General features: G+C 48.3%; 1 protein-coding gene across 1 annotated transcript in view; it reads right to left on the bottom strand.

Annotated features, from left to right (window-relative positions):
* The window catches only part of RPS19BP1 (ribosomal protein S19 binding protein 1), a 55,469-nt gene extending 51,658 nt beyond the window's left edge, over positions 1-3,811 (bottom strand). The window contains exon 1 of the mRNA XM_078683417.1: positions 3,658-3,811. Within this exon, the coding sequence (XP_078539543.1) occupies positions 3,658-3,706 (49 nt within the window). The 5' untranslated portion in view covers positions 3,707-3,811. The remainder of the gene's footprint in view (positions 1-3,657) is intronic.
* Positions 3,812-13,272: the final 9,461 nt, after the last annotated feature.

Here is a 13,272-nt window from a genome sequence, read left to right as displayed (position 1 = left end):
TGTTCTGGTGGTAACGCCCCCTGCCCCATCTGGGGAGGGAGGGGTAGAAGTTATTGGAGCCTGAAAAGGAGGCCAGTCCTCTTCCTCTGTTCAACTAGAAACCTTTGTGTGAGGTTTACTGGGCACCTCCACCTGGTGCACATCCTCTGTAGCCCAGGCCCTAACAAAAAGGCCACTGTTGGAACACCTTTTTATGGATGATTGGGCTTTGTCCAAAGCTGAAAGTGAAAGCCACATATTTACTGAGATCTTTAACAAATGTATCCCCAAACGGACCCGCTTCAGAGGAAGCCAACTCCCCCAATTTCAGAACAATGTGAATCAAAGAGGGGCTTGCACCTTTCTGCGGAGATGGTGCAGTTTGCATTACAGAGGAGACATATTGCATGCTGGGACCATTCTAGAGGACATCAGGAATGACGGAGCCACTAGAATCCTTGTCTTGGACCGCCAAATCAAGAATTTTTGTGAGGAGACCTGAAATGTCCAGGAGTTTGTCCTGGTAGCTGCGCTAGGCACAATCAATTCACTTCTCTGGGTCTTTGGCATATTTATTCTGGAAAGTTGTCATACAGGGATCAAAGTCTGGCGTGTCTGCCATCTTGCCCAGGAGGGAAGGTCGAGGCCACTTGGAACGCAAGGTATTGCGCACTTCCCTATCAAACTCATGGTGCGAACGATACTGCACACAGTGCGTCACTTCCGGGCAGGGAACCCATTCAGTCAAATGTGGATGCACAATCTCATCAGGCTTGAGCTGCAGATTCTCTCACTGGGGTGCAGTGGAGGGCTCATTGATATTATGGCACTTGCGTTTGGATGAGGGTCGCAGTTCCACTTCAGAGTGGGCTGAATTAGAGGTCTGGGAACCCGGGTCTTCAGAGGCTTGGTCTGCCCTCTACACAAGCCCCAAAGGGCCCAGCGCAGCACATGTGCCGTATACGTGTTATTCACATTGTCTAAAGCTTCATGAGGAGGTTGGCCCCGCTTAGCTGATTTCACCTTGGGGTGGGGAAGTTTCCCAAAAGTGGCACCAAATTTCCTCCTGCCATAATTGAGATGGGGTCAAGTGAATGTGCGGAGGGCCCTAAGCAAGGCTTCATTAGTAGAATTCTGTACATGAACATGCAGTGCCTCAACAAGTCTCGCTTCCATTTGTTGCTCGAATGGAGCATTCAAAAATTCCCCGAAGCGGTCCTTCTCCTGAGAATAAAGTGCCATAATGGTGCAGAGCACCAAACTATTTGCTCCACAGGAGCTTTTTAAGGAAGTATACGGAGGAAAGGAGGGGCAGCCCCAACAGGTGATAATACCACCTGTGCCAGTGAAATAAGAAGGGAGGGAGGCACCCAACACCTAGGGCAGAGCCCTGAGACGTTTATACAGCCCCATCAGACACGGCAGAATCAGCGGAGCCCCTTCTCTGCAATAGCAACGCAGGGCAATGAAAAGTCAGAGCGCGCATATAACAACTCGAGCGCATCCACAATGTGCATGGCCATAAATAGAAAGAGGACTGCGTTCTCCGCAATCAGGCTCTGCTCCTGAATGCCCACTTCACACCGACCAAAACAGATAGCGAGATCGCGGTCCCAGCTAAAGTCTGAGGGCAGAAGCCATTGAACACTGAAGTGATAAGCTTAAGAATCGACCAATCAGCACAATGAAATCGCAACAAGTCAGCAAAAAAAAATATATGTGAGATAACTCATCTGATGCTGTGTCAACAAGGAAGAAAGAAGGAGGACTGTGGTTGCATAGCAATATATATATATACATCAGTGCAATATCGAGCATAATTGTCCAACAAGGCTCTGAAGTAAGGACTTCCATGTTTTACATCTTGTGACTACATTGCACTATGGGAGTTGATGTTTTCAAGCTGAGTCATGTGATTAAAAATAACTTTGAAATAGCACGCCAAAGCGCATGTCAGTGTCTCCTTCCTCCTGTGATCAAGGCTACCCAGCCGAAACGTTAGGGAAAAGGGAAGATGGCGCTGCAGGACTGTGCATGGGCTTGAATTGCAGTATTGGGCCTCATAACCTCGTTTTGCATGGCAAGTGCTTTTGTGGGATGTTCCGTGCCCATTCATAATGAGGCCGCCCTGAAGGGTCTTGGGCTCCAGAAACGGAAAACTGTTGTTTTTGGATATTAACTGAGGAGCCTGACTCACTCACGCTCCCTACCTACGGAGGTTTTGCTAAATCAGCTAAAATGGGATGCGTGTGGAAGGGATTCTAGTAGGATTACTCCTGCAAAGATCGTGCTGCAATAGAAAGTTCCTGCTGGTCGCACGCAGAACAAAAACACTGCTGCATATTTCACCTGACTGCCTTTATATTTTAAAACCACTTGAACATCAGTGCAATATCGAGCATAATTGTCCAACAAGGCTCTGAAGTAAGGACTTCCATGTTTTACATCTTGTGACTACATTGCACTATGGGAGTTGATGTTTTCAAGCTGAGTCATGTGATTAAAAATAACTTTGAAATAGCACGCCAAAGCGCATGTCAGTGTCTCCTTCCTCCTGTGATCAAGGCTACCCAGCCGAAACGTTAGGGAAAAGGGAAGATGGCGCTGCAGGACTGTGCATGGGCTTGAATTGCAGTATTGGGCCTCATAACCTCGTTTTGCATGGCAAGTGCTTTTGTGGGATGTTCCGTGCCCATTCATAATGAGGCCGCCCTGAAGGGTCTTGGGCTCCAGAAACGGAAAACTGTTGTTTTTGGAGAATATATATATATATATATATATATATATATATATATATATATATATGGGGGTCCTGATTGGTATAAGATTGGCAAAAGGGCTCATTGGACAAGTAGTATTTCTGCGCATTGCGTTTTCAATGGCTGCTGTGTTTCAGTAGATAAAGAAAGATGCATAATCCAAAGCCTCCGGTCCGGCCATGGAATCTCAAGTGCTAACATGTTGCCCCATGTCAGGAACAGAACATGCTGCCCCATGTCAGGAACAGAACATGCACCCATTAATTTTCGTTATTTTACACTGTGGTATCTTTAGTCCAAATTGAATAGCCAAACTCAAGCCCAGAGCCGGGTCCATGATTCTTGGGATATACACATAAAATCCGAACAGTACACCTATGCCTCGTTCCAAAGGCCATGGACGTCCTGATTTAGCTGGGAAACGAGCTTTCAGCTGTATCAAGAATTCGAACCCTTAATTTAAACAGCACTCCTTTACACAACTGCTGAGTGGCCATCACGAAACTATCATAGAACATCAGTTTTCGATATACAATGGAAAACTTCGCTTTAATCTCAATGATTATACCCCTGGCAGTTGCGAGTAGTGATCTAAATTACCATGATCCGTATACGTTTCCGCAATCTTTATTTCCGGTCTAGCCTGCTCGCGTGTTTCAAACTGGCAGCTTCAAACACGTACTCTTCTCTTGCTCTACCCTGAGTCCTCCCTGCACGGTTAGTTTCATTATCGTTAATTTCAGAGCCCGATGTATAAAACGGATGTCTAAGTCCCCCGTTTGTTTCCATTGATACGAGTCCCCTCTCCATGCCCATGCTCTCATTAACACACACACAATGCGACCACGGTTCGACCCTCCTCTTGCACCCTCTCGGTGCGTTCTATCGAGCCCCGAATACCCAACCTCTCACTCCTCACCCTGGGAGTCCAACAACTCCAGACCTCTCCTCAGCAGCGCTGCCGACATTCCTGCTCAGGCAAGCTCTTCCTTAGACTGCAACCCTCTGTAGCGATACCGACAAGACGCACTTCCGGTTTATGGAAGAACCACGTTGCTAGCCTGTTAGGAACACTTCCGGTAAAAAAACCAGACACTTCCGATAGTTCGAATCGATATACCTCTTCATTTTAGGTGGGCTGGCGACCCTCAACCTATTCTTCTCCTGTTTGTTGGGAAACTGTTATGACAGTTGTTTACTGACACCATTAAGCATACAGTAATTTGATAGTAATTGAGAAATGCAAACGAATAGTATTGCCATAGTAGTTCGTGTTAGCAAGTGCTGTGTTTTATGCATTCTGGGAGATGTAGTAACATGAACCTGTTAGGTCAACTTAGATCAGTATTAAAAGAAAGTCTATGAATGGAAAGGTTCCTTTGGCGTGATATTGTGTTATATTATATGTCCCTTCCACAATATGAGGATCTTTTTTTTTTATTTATTTATTTAATGCATTTTTATCCATTGAAAAAACCATTGAAAAAACTGTATTGCGGTTATTTATATCCATAAAAGCACATTCGATTGCAACAATTACAGATTCGTCATAACTTAAGGTGGGATTTCTCTACATACACCGGAATTACGGGCATAGTGCGATGGTAAAAATTAACAAGCATTGAAAATGCAATAGGTCTCGCAATAGAAGAGTTTGACCTTTTTTGTTTTGCAAATGGATGAGTGGCGTTGCGTGGATGAGTGGTGTTGCGTGGATGAGTGGCGTTGCGTTGATGAGTGGCGTTGCGTGGATGAGTGGCGTTGCGTGTGTGAGTGGCGTTGCGTGTGTGAGTGCCGTTGCGTGTGTGAGTGGCGTTGCGTGTGTGAGTGGCGTTGCGTCGATGAGTGGCGTTGCGTCGATGAGTGGCGTTGCGTGTGTGAGTGGCGTTGCGTGTGTGAGTGGCGTTGCGTGTGTGAGTGGCGTTGCGTGTGTGAGTGGCGTTGCGTGGATGAGTGGGGTTGCGTGGATGAGTGGGGTTGGAATGCAATAGGTCTCGCATTAGAAAAGTTGTAGTTATTGGTCTAGTAAATGACATATATTATTTATTTTTTGGTTGTTAAAATTGCTAAATTGATGGCTTTGTCATTTACAATGCCAATAGTTATAACTTTCGCGAATGTGACACCTATAGCATTTGGAATGCAACATGTTTTGTATTTACGTGACTTATATGGCAGCTCTGGTCGTTATGCCACATCTCTAGAGAGCAGGAGAGTGCAGCAGGGGAGAGGGTGAGGTGTTGAGGGTGAGTGAGGGTGAGTGAGGGTGAGGGTGAGTGAGGGTGAGGTGTTGAGGGTGAGTGAGGGTGAGGGTGAGGGTGAGTGAGGGTGAGGATGAGGGTGAGTGAGGGTGAGGGTGATGAGGGTGAGGGTGAGGTGTTGAGGGTGAGTGAGGGTGAGGTGTTGAGGGTGAGTGAGGGTGAGTGAGGGTGAAGGTGAGTGAGGGTGAGGTGTTGAGGGTGAGTGAGGGTGAGGGATTATTGAGGGTGAGTGAGGGTGAGTGAGGGTGAGTGAGGGTGAGGGCTTGAGGATGAGGAGTTGAGGGTGAGTGAGGGTGAGGGTGAGTGAGGCTGTGGGGTTGAGGGTGAGTGAGGGTGAGGTGTTGAGGGTGAGTGAGGGTGAGGGTGAGTGACGGTGAGGTGTTGAGGGTGAGTGAGGGTGAGGGTGAGTGAGGGTGAGGGTGAGGAGTTGAGGGTGAGTGAGGGTGAGTGAGGGTGAGGGTGAGGTGTTGAGGGTGAGTGAGAGTGAGGGTGAGTGAGGGGTTAAGGGTGAGGAGTTGAGGGTGAGTGAGGGTGAGGTGTTGAGGGTGAGTGAGGGTAAGGGTGAGTGAGGGTGAAGGTGAGTGAGGGTGAGCGGTTGATGGTGAGTGAGGGTGAGGGTGAGTGAGGGTGAGGGTGAGTGTGAGTGAGGGTGAGGGGTTGAGGATGAGGTGTTGAGGGTGAGTGAGGGTGAGGGTGAGTGAGGGTGTGGATGTCTGTTGCTTGTGGATGTCTGTTGCTTGTGGATGTCTGATGCTTGTGGATGTCTGATGCTTGTGGATGTCTGATGCTAAGCATGTCTGATGCTTGTGGATGTCTGATGCTAAGCATGTCTGATGCTTGTGGATGTCTGATGCTTGTGGATGTCTGATGCTTGTGGATGTCTGTTGCTTGTGGATGTCTGTTGCTTGTGGATGTCTGTTGCTTGTGGATGTCTGCCGCTTGTGGATGCCTGATGCTTGTGGATGTCTGCTGCTTGTGATGCTTGTGGATGTCTGATGCTTGTGGATGTCTGATGCTTGTGGATGTCTGATGCTTGTGATGCTTGTGGATGTCTGATGCTTGTGGATGTCTGATGCTTGTGGATGTCTGATGCTTGTGATGCTTGTGGATGTCGGATGCTTGTGATGCTTGTGGATGTGTGATGCTTGTGGATGTCTGTTGCTTGTGGATGTCTGTTGCTTGTGGATGTCTGATGCTTGTGGATGTCTGATGCTTGTGGATGTCTGATGCTTGTGATGCTTGTGGATGTCTGATGCTTGTGGATGTCTGTTGCTTGTGGATGTCTGTTGCTTGTGGATGTCTGATGCTAAGCATGTCTGATGCTTGTGGATGTCTGATGCTAAGCATGTCTGATGCTTGTGGATGTCTGATGCTTGTGGATGTCTGATGCTTGTGGATGTCTGATGCTTGTGGATGTCTGATGCTTGTGGATGTCTGATGCTTGTGATGCTTGTGGATGTCTGACGCTTGTGGATGCCTGCCGCTTGTGGATGCCTGATGCTTGTGGATGTCTGCTGTTTGTGATGCTTGTGGATGTCTGATGCTTGTGGATGTCTGATGCTTGTGGATGTCTGATGCTTGTGATGCTTGTGGATGTCTGATGCTTGTGATGCTTGTGGATGTCTGATGCTTGTGATGCTTGTGTATGTGTGATGCTTGTGGATGTCTGTTGCTTGTGGGTGTCTGTTGCTTGTGGATGTCTGTTGCTTGTGGATGTCTGTTGCTTGTGGATGTCTGTTGCTTGTGGATGTCTGCTGCTTGTGATGCTTGTGGATGTCTGACGCTTGTGGATGCCTGCCGCTTGTGGATGCCTGCCGCTTGTGGATGCCTGATGCTTGTGGATGTCTGCTGCTTGTGATGCTTGTGGATGTCTGATGCTTGTGGATGTCTGATGCTTGTGGATGTCTGATGCTTGTGATGCTTGTGGATGTCTGATGCTTGTGGATGTCTGATGCTTGTGATGCTTGTGGATGTCTGATGCTTGTGATGCTTGTGGATGTGTGATGCTTGTGGATGTCTGTTGCTTGTGGATGTCTGTTGCTTGTGGATGTCTGATGCTTGTGGATGTCTGATGCTTGTGGATGTCTGATGCTTGTGATGCTTGTGGATGTCTGATGCTTGTGGATGTCTGTTGCTTGTGGATGTCTGTTGCTTGTGGATGTCTGATGCTAAGCATGTCTGATGCTTGTGGATGTCTGATGCTAAGCATGTCTCAGGGATGTGGAATTTTTTTAAAATTCTACTTGTCCAGGGGACTAAAAGCAACAGAAATCTACTTGTCCTGTAAAAAGATCAACTTGTCCCAGCTGTTGCCTAAATGGATTTGCTGGTCTGTGTGCTAAACCTATTGGTTCCTTTGTTCTAACACACCATAGGCTTAAGTATCCCCATACACCTGACACAGACTTATGAGTTCCTTCCCTCAACTCTTACAGAATAGCATAAATTACCTTCACCCTCTATTTTTTTTTTTAACACTCCATGCTTCCCCCTTGCTCTCCCACAGCAACCTGCATGTTCCCTTTCGTCTATACTCTCACAGTGCAGTTTTCCATTTTTGCCTCACTATTCCACAATGGAGGCTCAATTCCTTTTTTGCCATTTTCTCATAACAGGTCCAAGCTTGCCTTATGGTATCGACTCTGTAGCCAGCAGCGCCATTCTCCCTTTGCTTCCAATCTTTCACCACAGGCTGGTTCCAGAACTCTTGCTATATCAGTCGCCTACCTTTAGCTACATGCCTATTTTTCTTCCAATTTCTAATCATAAGCAGGCTCTCTTCTTTCTGCACAACTACTCTACATGCTCCCTTTTCCCCTACTCCTTTTAACAAATGCTCCAATCAACTTCAACTTCTTCCCGTCATCACAGACTCTACTTAATTTCCACAACACACCAGATGCCATTCCCATTCACTCTCCAGCATACTGGCTCAAAATCTCCCTTTTGTGGCAACTGTTCCTGTTCCCTTGCCACCTACTCACAGACCTTAGGATGCTTAGAACTCCTTTTTCAACATGTGGATTGAGCTGTGCTTGCCAGTGGTAAGGCTTCTTCACAAAGTGGAATGCAGTCAGAAGAGAAAACACTTGCATCCCAACGACCTACTATTGCACTGCAAAGAACGCCAAAAAGTATGTTTTCAATAGTCATCTGAAGTGGTAATAGCCACCCTGTTAATGACCAAAATAAGTTGATCTCTTTTTTTTGGCACTAGACTAAGTGGGAACAAAGTAGACTGTGTTTTGGTGTCTTGGACTAGATAAACAAATACCAATAATTTATTTAATTTTTTCCAACAACATGGGTTTGAGAAAACTGGCCCATGGTAGTTGCTGATACAGTTAAAACGAAAAGTTGAATGAAGCCGTAGGTGCATGATTTTTTTTTAATGCTATAAAAGGACATTATTCTGACTGCAGTTGGAAATAGAAAAGGCATGCAAGTGTTGCGGCTATAACATTTTCTGATAGTCACAATCGCCGCCATCAATCATGACACATTAATGAAGATTAACGACTGAGAAAGAACACTCCACTCTGTGCGAGATTAGCATTTGGAAACCATGCATAACATTGTTTTGTGTGCTCATTTAACTGTAACACATATTGGCATACTGTTAAATAGACCTGTAAAAACGTACTTCTTTTTTTTTAGTTGTGATTCCACATGTTGACCCGGAATTTACCCTGCATATAAAAATGTGTCAGGTGCACTTTTGGCAGTCCTTGATTCTTGCATCCTCTGTTTACAGTGTAAGGCAAGACGGGGGTCGGAGCTGTAGTCAATATGGAAACTCACTTGGCACGCTGCAAACAATCGCAAGGCAGACATCTGGATTTCCCTTGGCAGACTTGGTTAACTAATGACAAAGCAGTGACAGTGGCAATTGAAGACTGAAGGAGTCCGTTCCTTACAGCCCTAGAACAATCCCGTTTTACTCTGTATTACATCAACATATCTTTCATATTGCCTCAACTACTTTCATTTTTTCTTGCACCAATGTTTCACGATCTTCAGAAGCCTTGCAGACTCCTAAAAGCACAGCCCACCCACCAGAGGTGAAGGTGTGCAATAAAGAACTGCTTTACACTGGCTCAGTGGGAATAAATAAATATCAGTATTTAGTTCTTTTAAAGTGAGAAGAGTCAACGGTGTCATGTGTAACGTCCTTGTGTTTTTCCAGTGCTCCTGTGTGTCCACTGCGCCCTGGGCTCTCTGATTTTCTGTGAGAAAGGGAGCTTACTCATAAGACTACCTTCAGTACTTTTCACAAATGTGGAGAAACATTTTTAAACAAAATAGGTAAACTGCAAAAAGGAAAGAAAAACTTGTGGTACACTTTCTTAGCAGCAGGCAGTTTAACCCTCTATGCTGCCTTAGGTCGGATGAATCAAACTTTCCACTAGAGAAACCTCCGATCTCTTTCCAGGAAGCCGATTAATCGCGGGACTTCTCTTTGACATTTTAATTGATGTCTGGAAGTTACTGGAGGCCATTAACGAGACAGCAGGTGCTAAAATCATCACATTTTCAAAAAGGATGCCCTCACCCCAAGTCAATGCCGGTGCGGTCGCTGGCCCTGGTCGGACCCCCAAGGTAGAGTGCTTCAGTGAATTGCAACATTTTGCTGCAGAAGGAACAAATTGAAGGGGCGCTAAACTGTAGTCACTGCCATCCTACACTCTCAAAACCACCCAGTCAGCAATCCTTAAATTGATCGCACTTTAGTCTTCGTAAGCTGCTTTCCAGCTACTTTCCCTGTTCTTGCCTTTTTCTTTTGGTAATTCATACATTTACAGAGTCACAGCTCAACACGATACACCCTTGCCCCACCCACCACCACCACCACTGCTTATCTCGTATGCTCAGTATTCGGATCCCCCAGTCCTGCAGCTTTACTGGGCCCTCTACTTCAGCGCTGCGGCCCCACATATTATGCTGTCTCAGTCACACTCCAATAGCAGCGATGAGACCCCGCACTTTCTGCAGCCACAAGCTGCATAACATTAGACACGGTCCGTCACAGCAGGCGCACCAGTTCTAATTTCAGAGCAATCTGCAAGCGGAGTAAAATAGAACACTTTTAAACACTTTAGCAGTGCTATGGTGGGCACTATGGCAGTGGTTATTTTCTTACTTTTCCTGAATGTATTTGCTTGCGCCGGCCACGAACAACAGCTTGCTGAGAGTGAGTGACGTTTCACTCCCTCAGCCAATCACTGCCCAGAGCCCAGCTAATAGCCAATCAGAGGCCTCCAAAGGCTCCCGTCAAGCTTTTCTGGTTGGCTGTGAGCCCCAGAGTGCCTGCAGCCTTTATTATCTACGTGATTTAATGTCTAGTAGTCCGTCGGACAAAATAGACATTAAATCTTCTTGCCCATCGATAAAAACTGCATGGTTCGGGCGTCGGGCGATATGATTCCCCCACCCCTGTGTCTGATGCTTGTGGATGTCTGATGCTTGTGGATGTCTGATGCTTGTGGATGCCTGATGCTTGTGGGTGTCTGATGCTTGTGGATGTCTGATGCTTGTGGATGTCTGATGCTTGTGGATGTCTGATGCTTGTGGATGTCTGATGCTTGTGATGCTTGTGGATGTCTGACGCTTGTGGATGCCTGCCGCTTGTGGATGCCTGATGCTTGTGGATGTCTGCTGCTTGTGATGCTTGTGGATGTCTGATGCTTGTGGATGTCTGATGCTTGTGGATGTCTGATGCTTGTGATGCTTGTGGATGTCTGATGCTTGTGGATGTCTGATGCTTGTGGATGTCTGATGCTTGTGGATGTCTGATGCTTGTGGAGCTGCTACCAGGCCATCGGGCAGCCGTGAGGGAAACGGTGGTGCGGTTCGAGGGACTTTGGCAGACAGGAAGCGCCGAGAGACTTCCTAGCTCGAACCCGGGCTGCTTCACGCCATCGGGCAGCCGTGAGGGCAACGGCACTACATTCCCCAGAAGCCTCGGGAGTGGCGGCGCACCGTGACGGGTGCTGAGCGACAGGAGGCGGTACAAAGCTCCCCGCGGCAGCGAGCACTGCGGGGGCTACAGCGGAGCTGCTACCAGGCCATCGGGCAGCCGTGAGGGAAACGGTGGTGCGGTTCGAGGGACTTTGGCAGACAGGAAGCGCCGAGAGACTTCCTAGCTCGAACCCGGGCTGCTTCACGCCATCGGGCAGCCGTGAGGGCAACGGCACTACATTCCCCAGAAGCCTCGGGAGTGGCGGCGCACCGTGACGGGTGCTGAGCGACAGGAGGCGGTACAAAGCTCCCCGCGGCAGCGAGCACTGCGGGGGCTACAGCGGAGCTGCTACCAGGCCATCGGGCAGCCGTGAGGGAAACGGTGGTGCGGTTCGAGGGACTTTGGCAGACAGGAAGCGCCGAGAGACTTCCTAGCTCGAACCCGGGCTGCTTCACGCCATCGGGCAGCCGTGAGGGCAACGGCACTACATTCCCCAGAAGCCTCGGGAGTGGCGGCGCACCGTGACGGGTGCTGAGCGACAGGAGGCGGTACAAAGCTCCCCGCGGCAGCGAGCACTGCGGGGGCTACAGCGGAGCTGCTACCAGGCCATCGGGCAGCCGTGAGGGAAACGGTGGTGCGGTTCGAGGGACTTTGGCAGACAGGAAGCGCCGAGAGACTTCCTAGCTCGAACCCGGGCTGCTTCACGCCATCGGGCAGCCGTGAGGGCAACGGCACTACATTCCCCAGAAGCCTCGGGAGTGGCGGCGCACCGTGACGGGTGCTGAGCGACAGGAGGCGGTACAAAGCTCCCCGCGCCCTATCGCCCCTCGAATCGCGCCCGCGGGAGCGCCCGGGGCTAAGCCCGGGCAAAGGGCGGGCCCTCTGTGGCCCTCAGAGGCCGGAGGAGTCTGGTCTGGGCCAGAAACGCTGCTCGGACTGGGTAGGCCCCTTTTGTTTGTTGATTCTTAGCAGCAACTGAGACATTGTAAACATTGTGCCTATAATCTGTATGGTTTTGTTTTTGCACTGTTCATCTTTTTATAGTGTGTGTTTTTTCCTAACTCAATGTCAAAGGCCAAAGTAGGCAACATGCCATTGGGACAGAGTGCCATTGATAACTATATGGTAAAAATGGTCGCCCAGATAAATAGCGATAGACGTGCCTCATTAGGGAAAGGAGATACCACAGTATGTACACAGGATGATTCCCTGGTTGTTGCACTAGACACAGAGGCTACTAACAGGGCTAGTTTGTCCAACTTGGAAATGCCCTCTCTGAGGGCACCCGACTCGCTACCAGCTAGTCCATCAACATGTATGCTGACACCAACACCCAATTCTGTAAATGTTGTGGCAATGGTACATTCAGGAGAGAGCGTGCAACCCGATATAAATAGTGAAGTGAGTAAGGGGGTACCCCCTAATAAGAGGCCATTAAGGCAGTGCAGAAAGACGGCATTACGTAAAGGGGGACAACCAACTAGCAATTTAGCGGTAGCAAACCCTAGCCACACTACTGATAACATCTGGGCAGCAGCCAACAACCCCTTTGTGTTCACAGGAGCTGACTCAGGCACCCCCAAGCAGTCTGCCAGTGTTAACATTACTACTGAGCAGTTTACTGCCCTATTCTCAATCATGGAGACTAGTCTGGGGATGAAGATCGAGGAGGCTCTTAAACCATTAGTGGAAAAAATCGATTCTCTTGTAAAAGAAGTAGACAGGCTTGGGGTGCTTGTCTCCGCGCAGCAAAAGGTCGCTGGTGATACTAGCACTATACTAAAAGAAATAAGGTCCACCCAAGCAGAACAGGGGAAAAATGTGCCAGTAGCAGTCAATCCGGCAGGAGCACAGTGTACACAAAGGAATAGACCCCAGCAGCCACCACCTGTCAGTCTCCCCCAACCTAAAGCAGGAAACCCGCAGCCATGTGTAGGCTCACTTCCAACTACAGGTAACAAGATAGACTCTAGACCTAACAGAAGGAATCGCTATCTAAATCTCCCTCCGGACTGTGCGCCTTTTGTGGTGGTCTTAACAAACGTCCCTGCAGTTGGCACCCACCCGGCATCTCCATATGACGAGTCATATGACTCACTAAAAAACAAGACAGTCTCATGGCTAAATAAGAACTGCGGTTTCCCCGTCGGGTATTCAGATCAGATAACACTAGTTAGAAGGGTAAACTGGGTGGGGCCTTCTAACAAAGTGGGCAATGGGGATTGCATCGTGGCTAATTTTAGACACCCCCAACATGTGGCAACTGTACTCCTGAGAGCTGCATCCCTGGTATACAACGAGGGTAGTATTTGTG

Source organism: Lissotriton helveticus, chromosome 1_1 (genome assembly GCF_964261635.1).
Source record: "Lissotriton helveticus chromosome 1_1, aLisHel1.1, whole genome shotgun sequence".
NCBI classification, from domain to species: domain Eukaryota; kingdom Metazoa; phylum Chordata; class Amphibia; order Caudata; family Salamandridae; genus Lissotriton; species Lissotriton helveticus.
The sequence above is the reverse complement of the archived record's forward strand: the minus strand, read 5'-3'. Positions and strand labels throughout refer to the sequence as shown.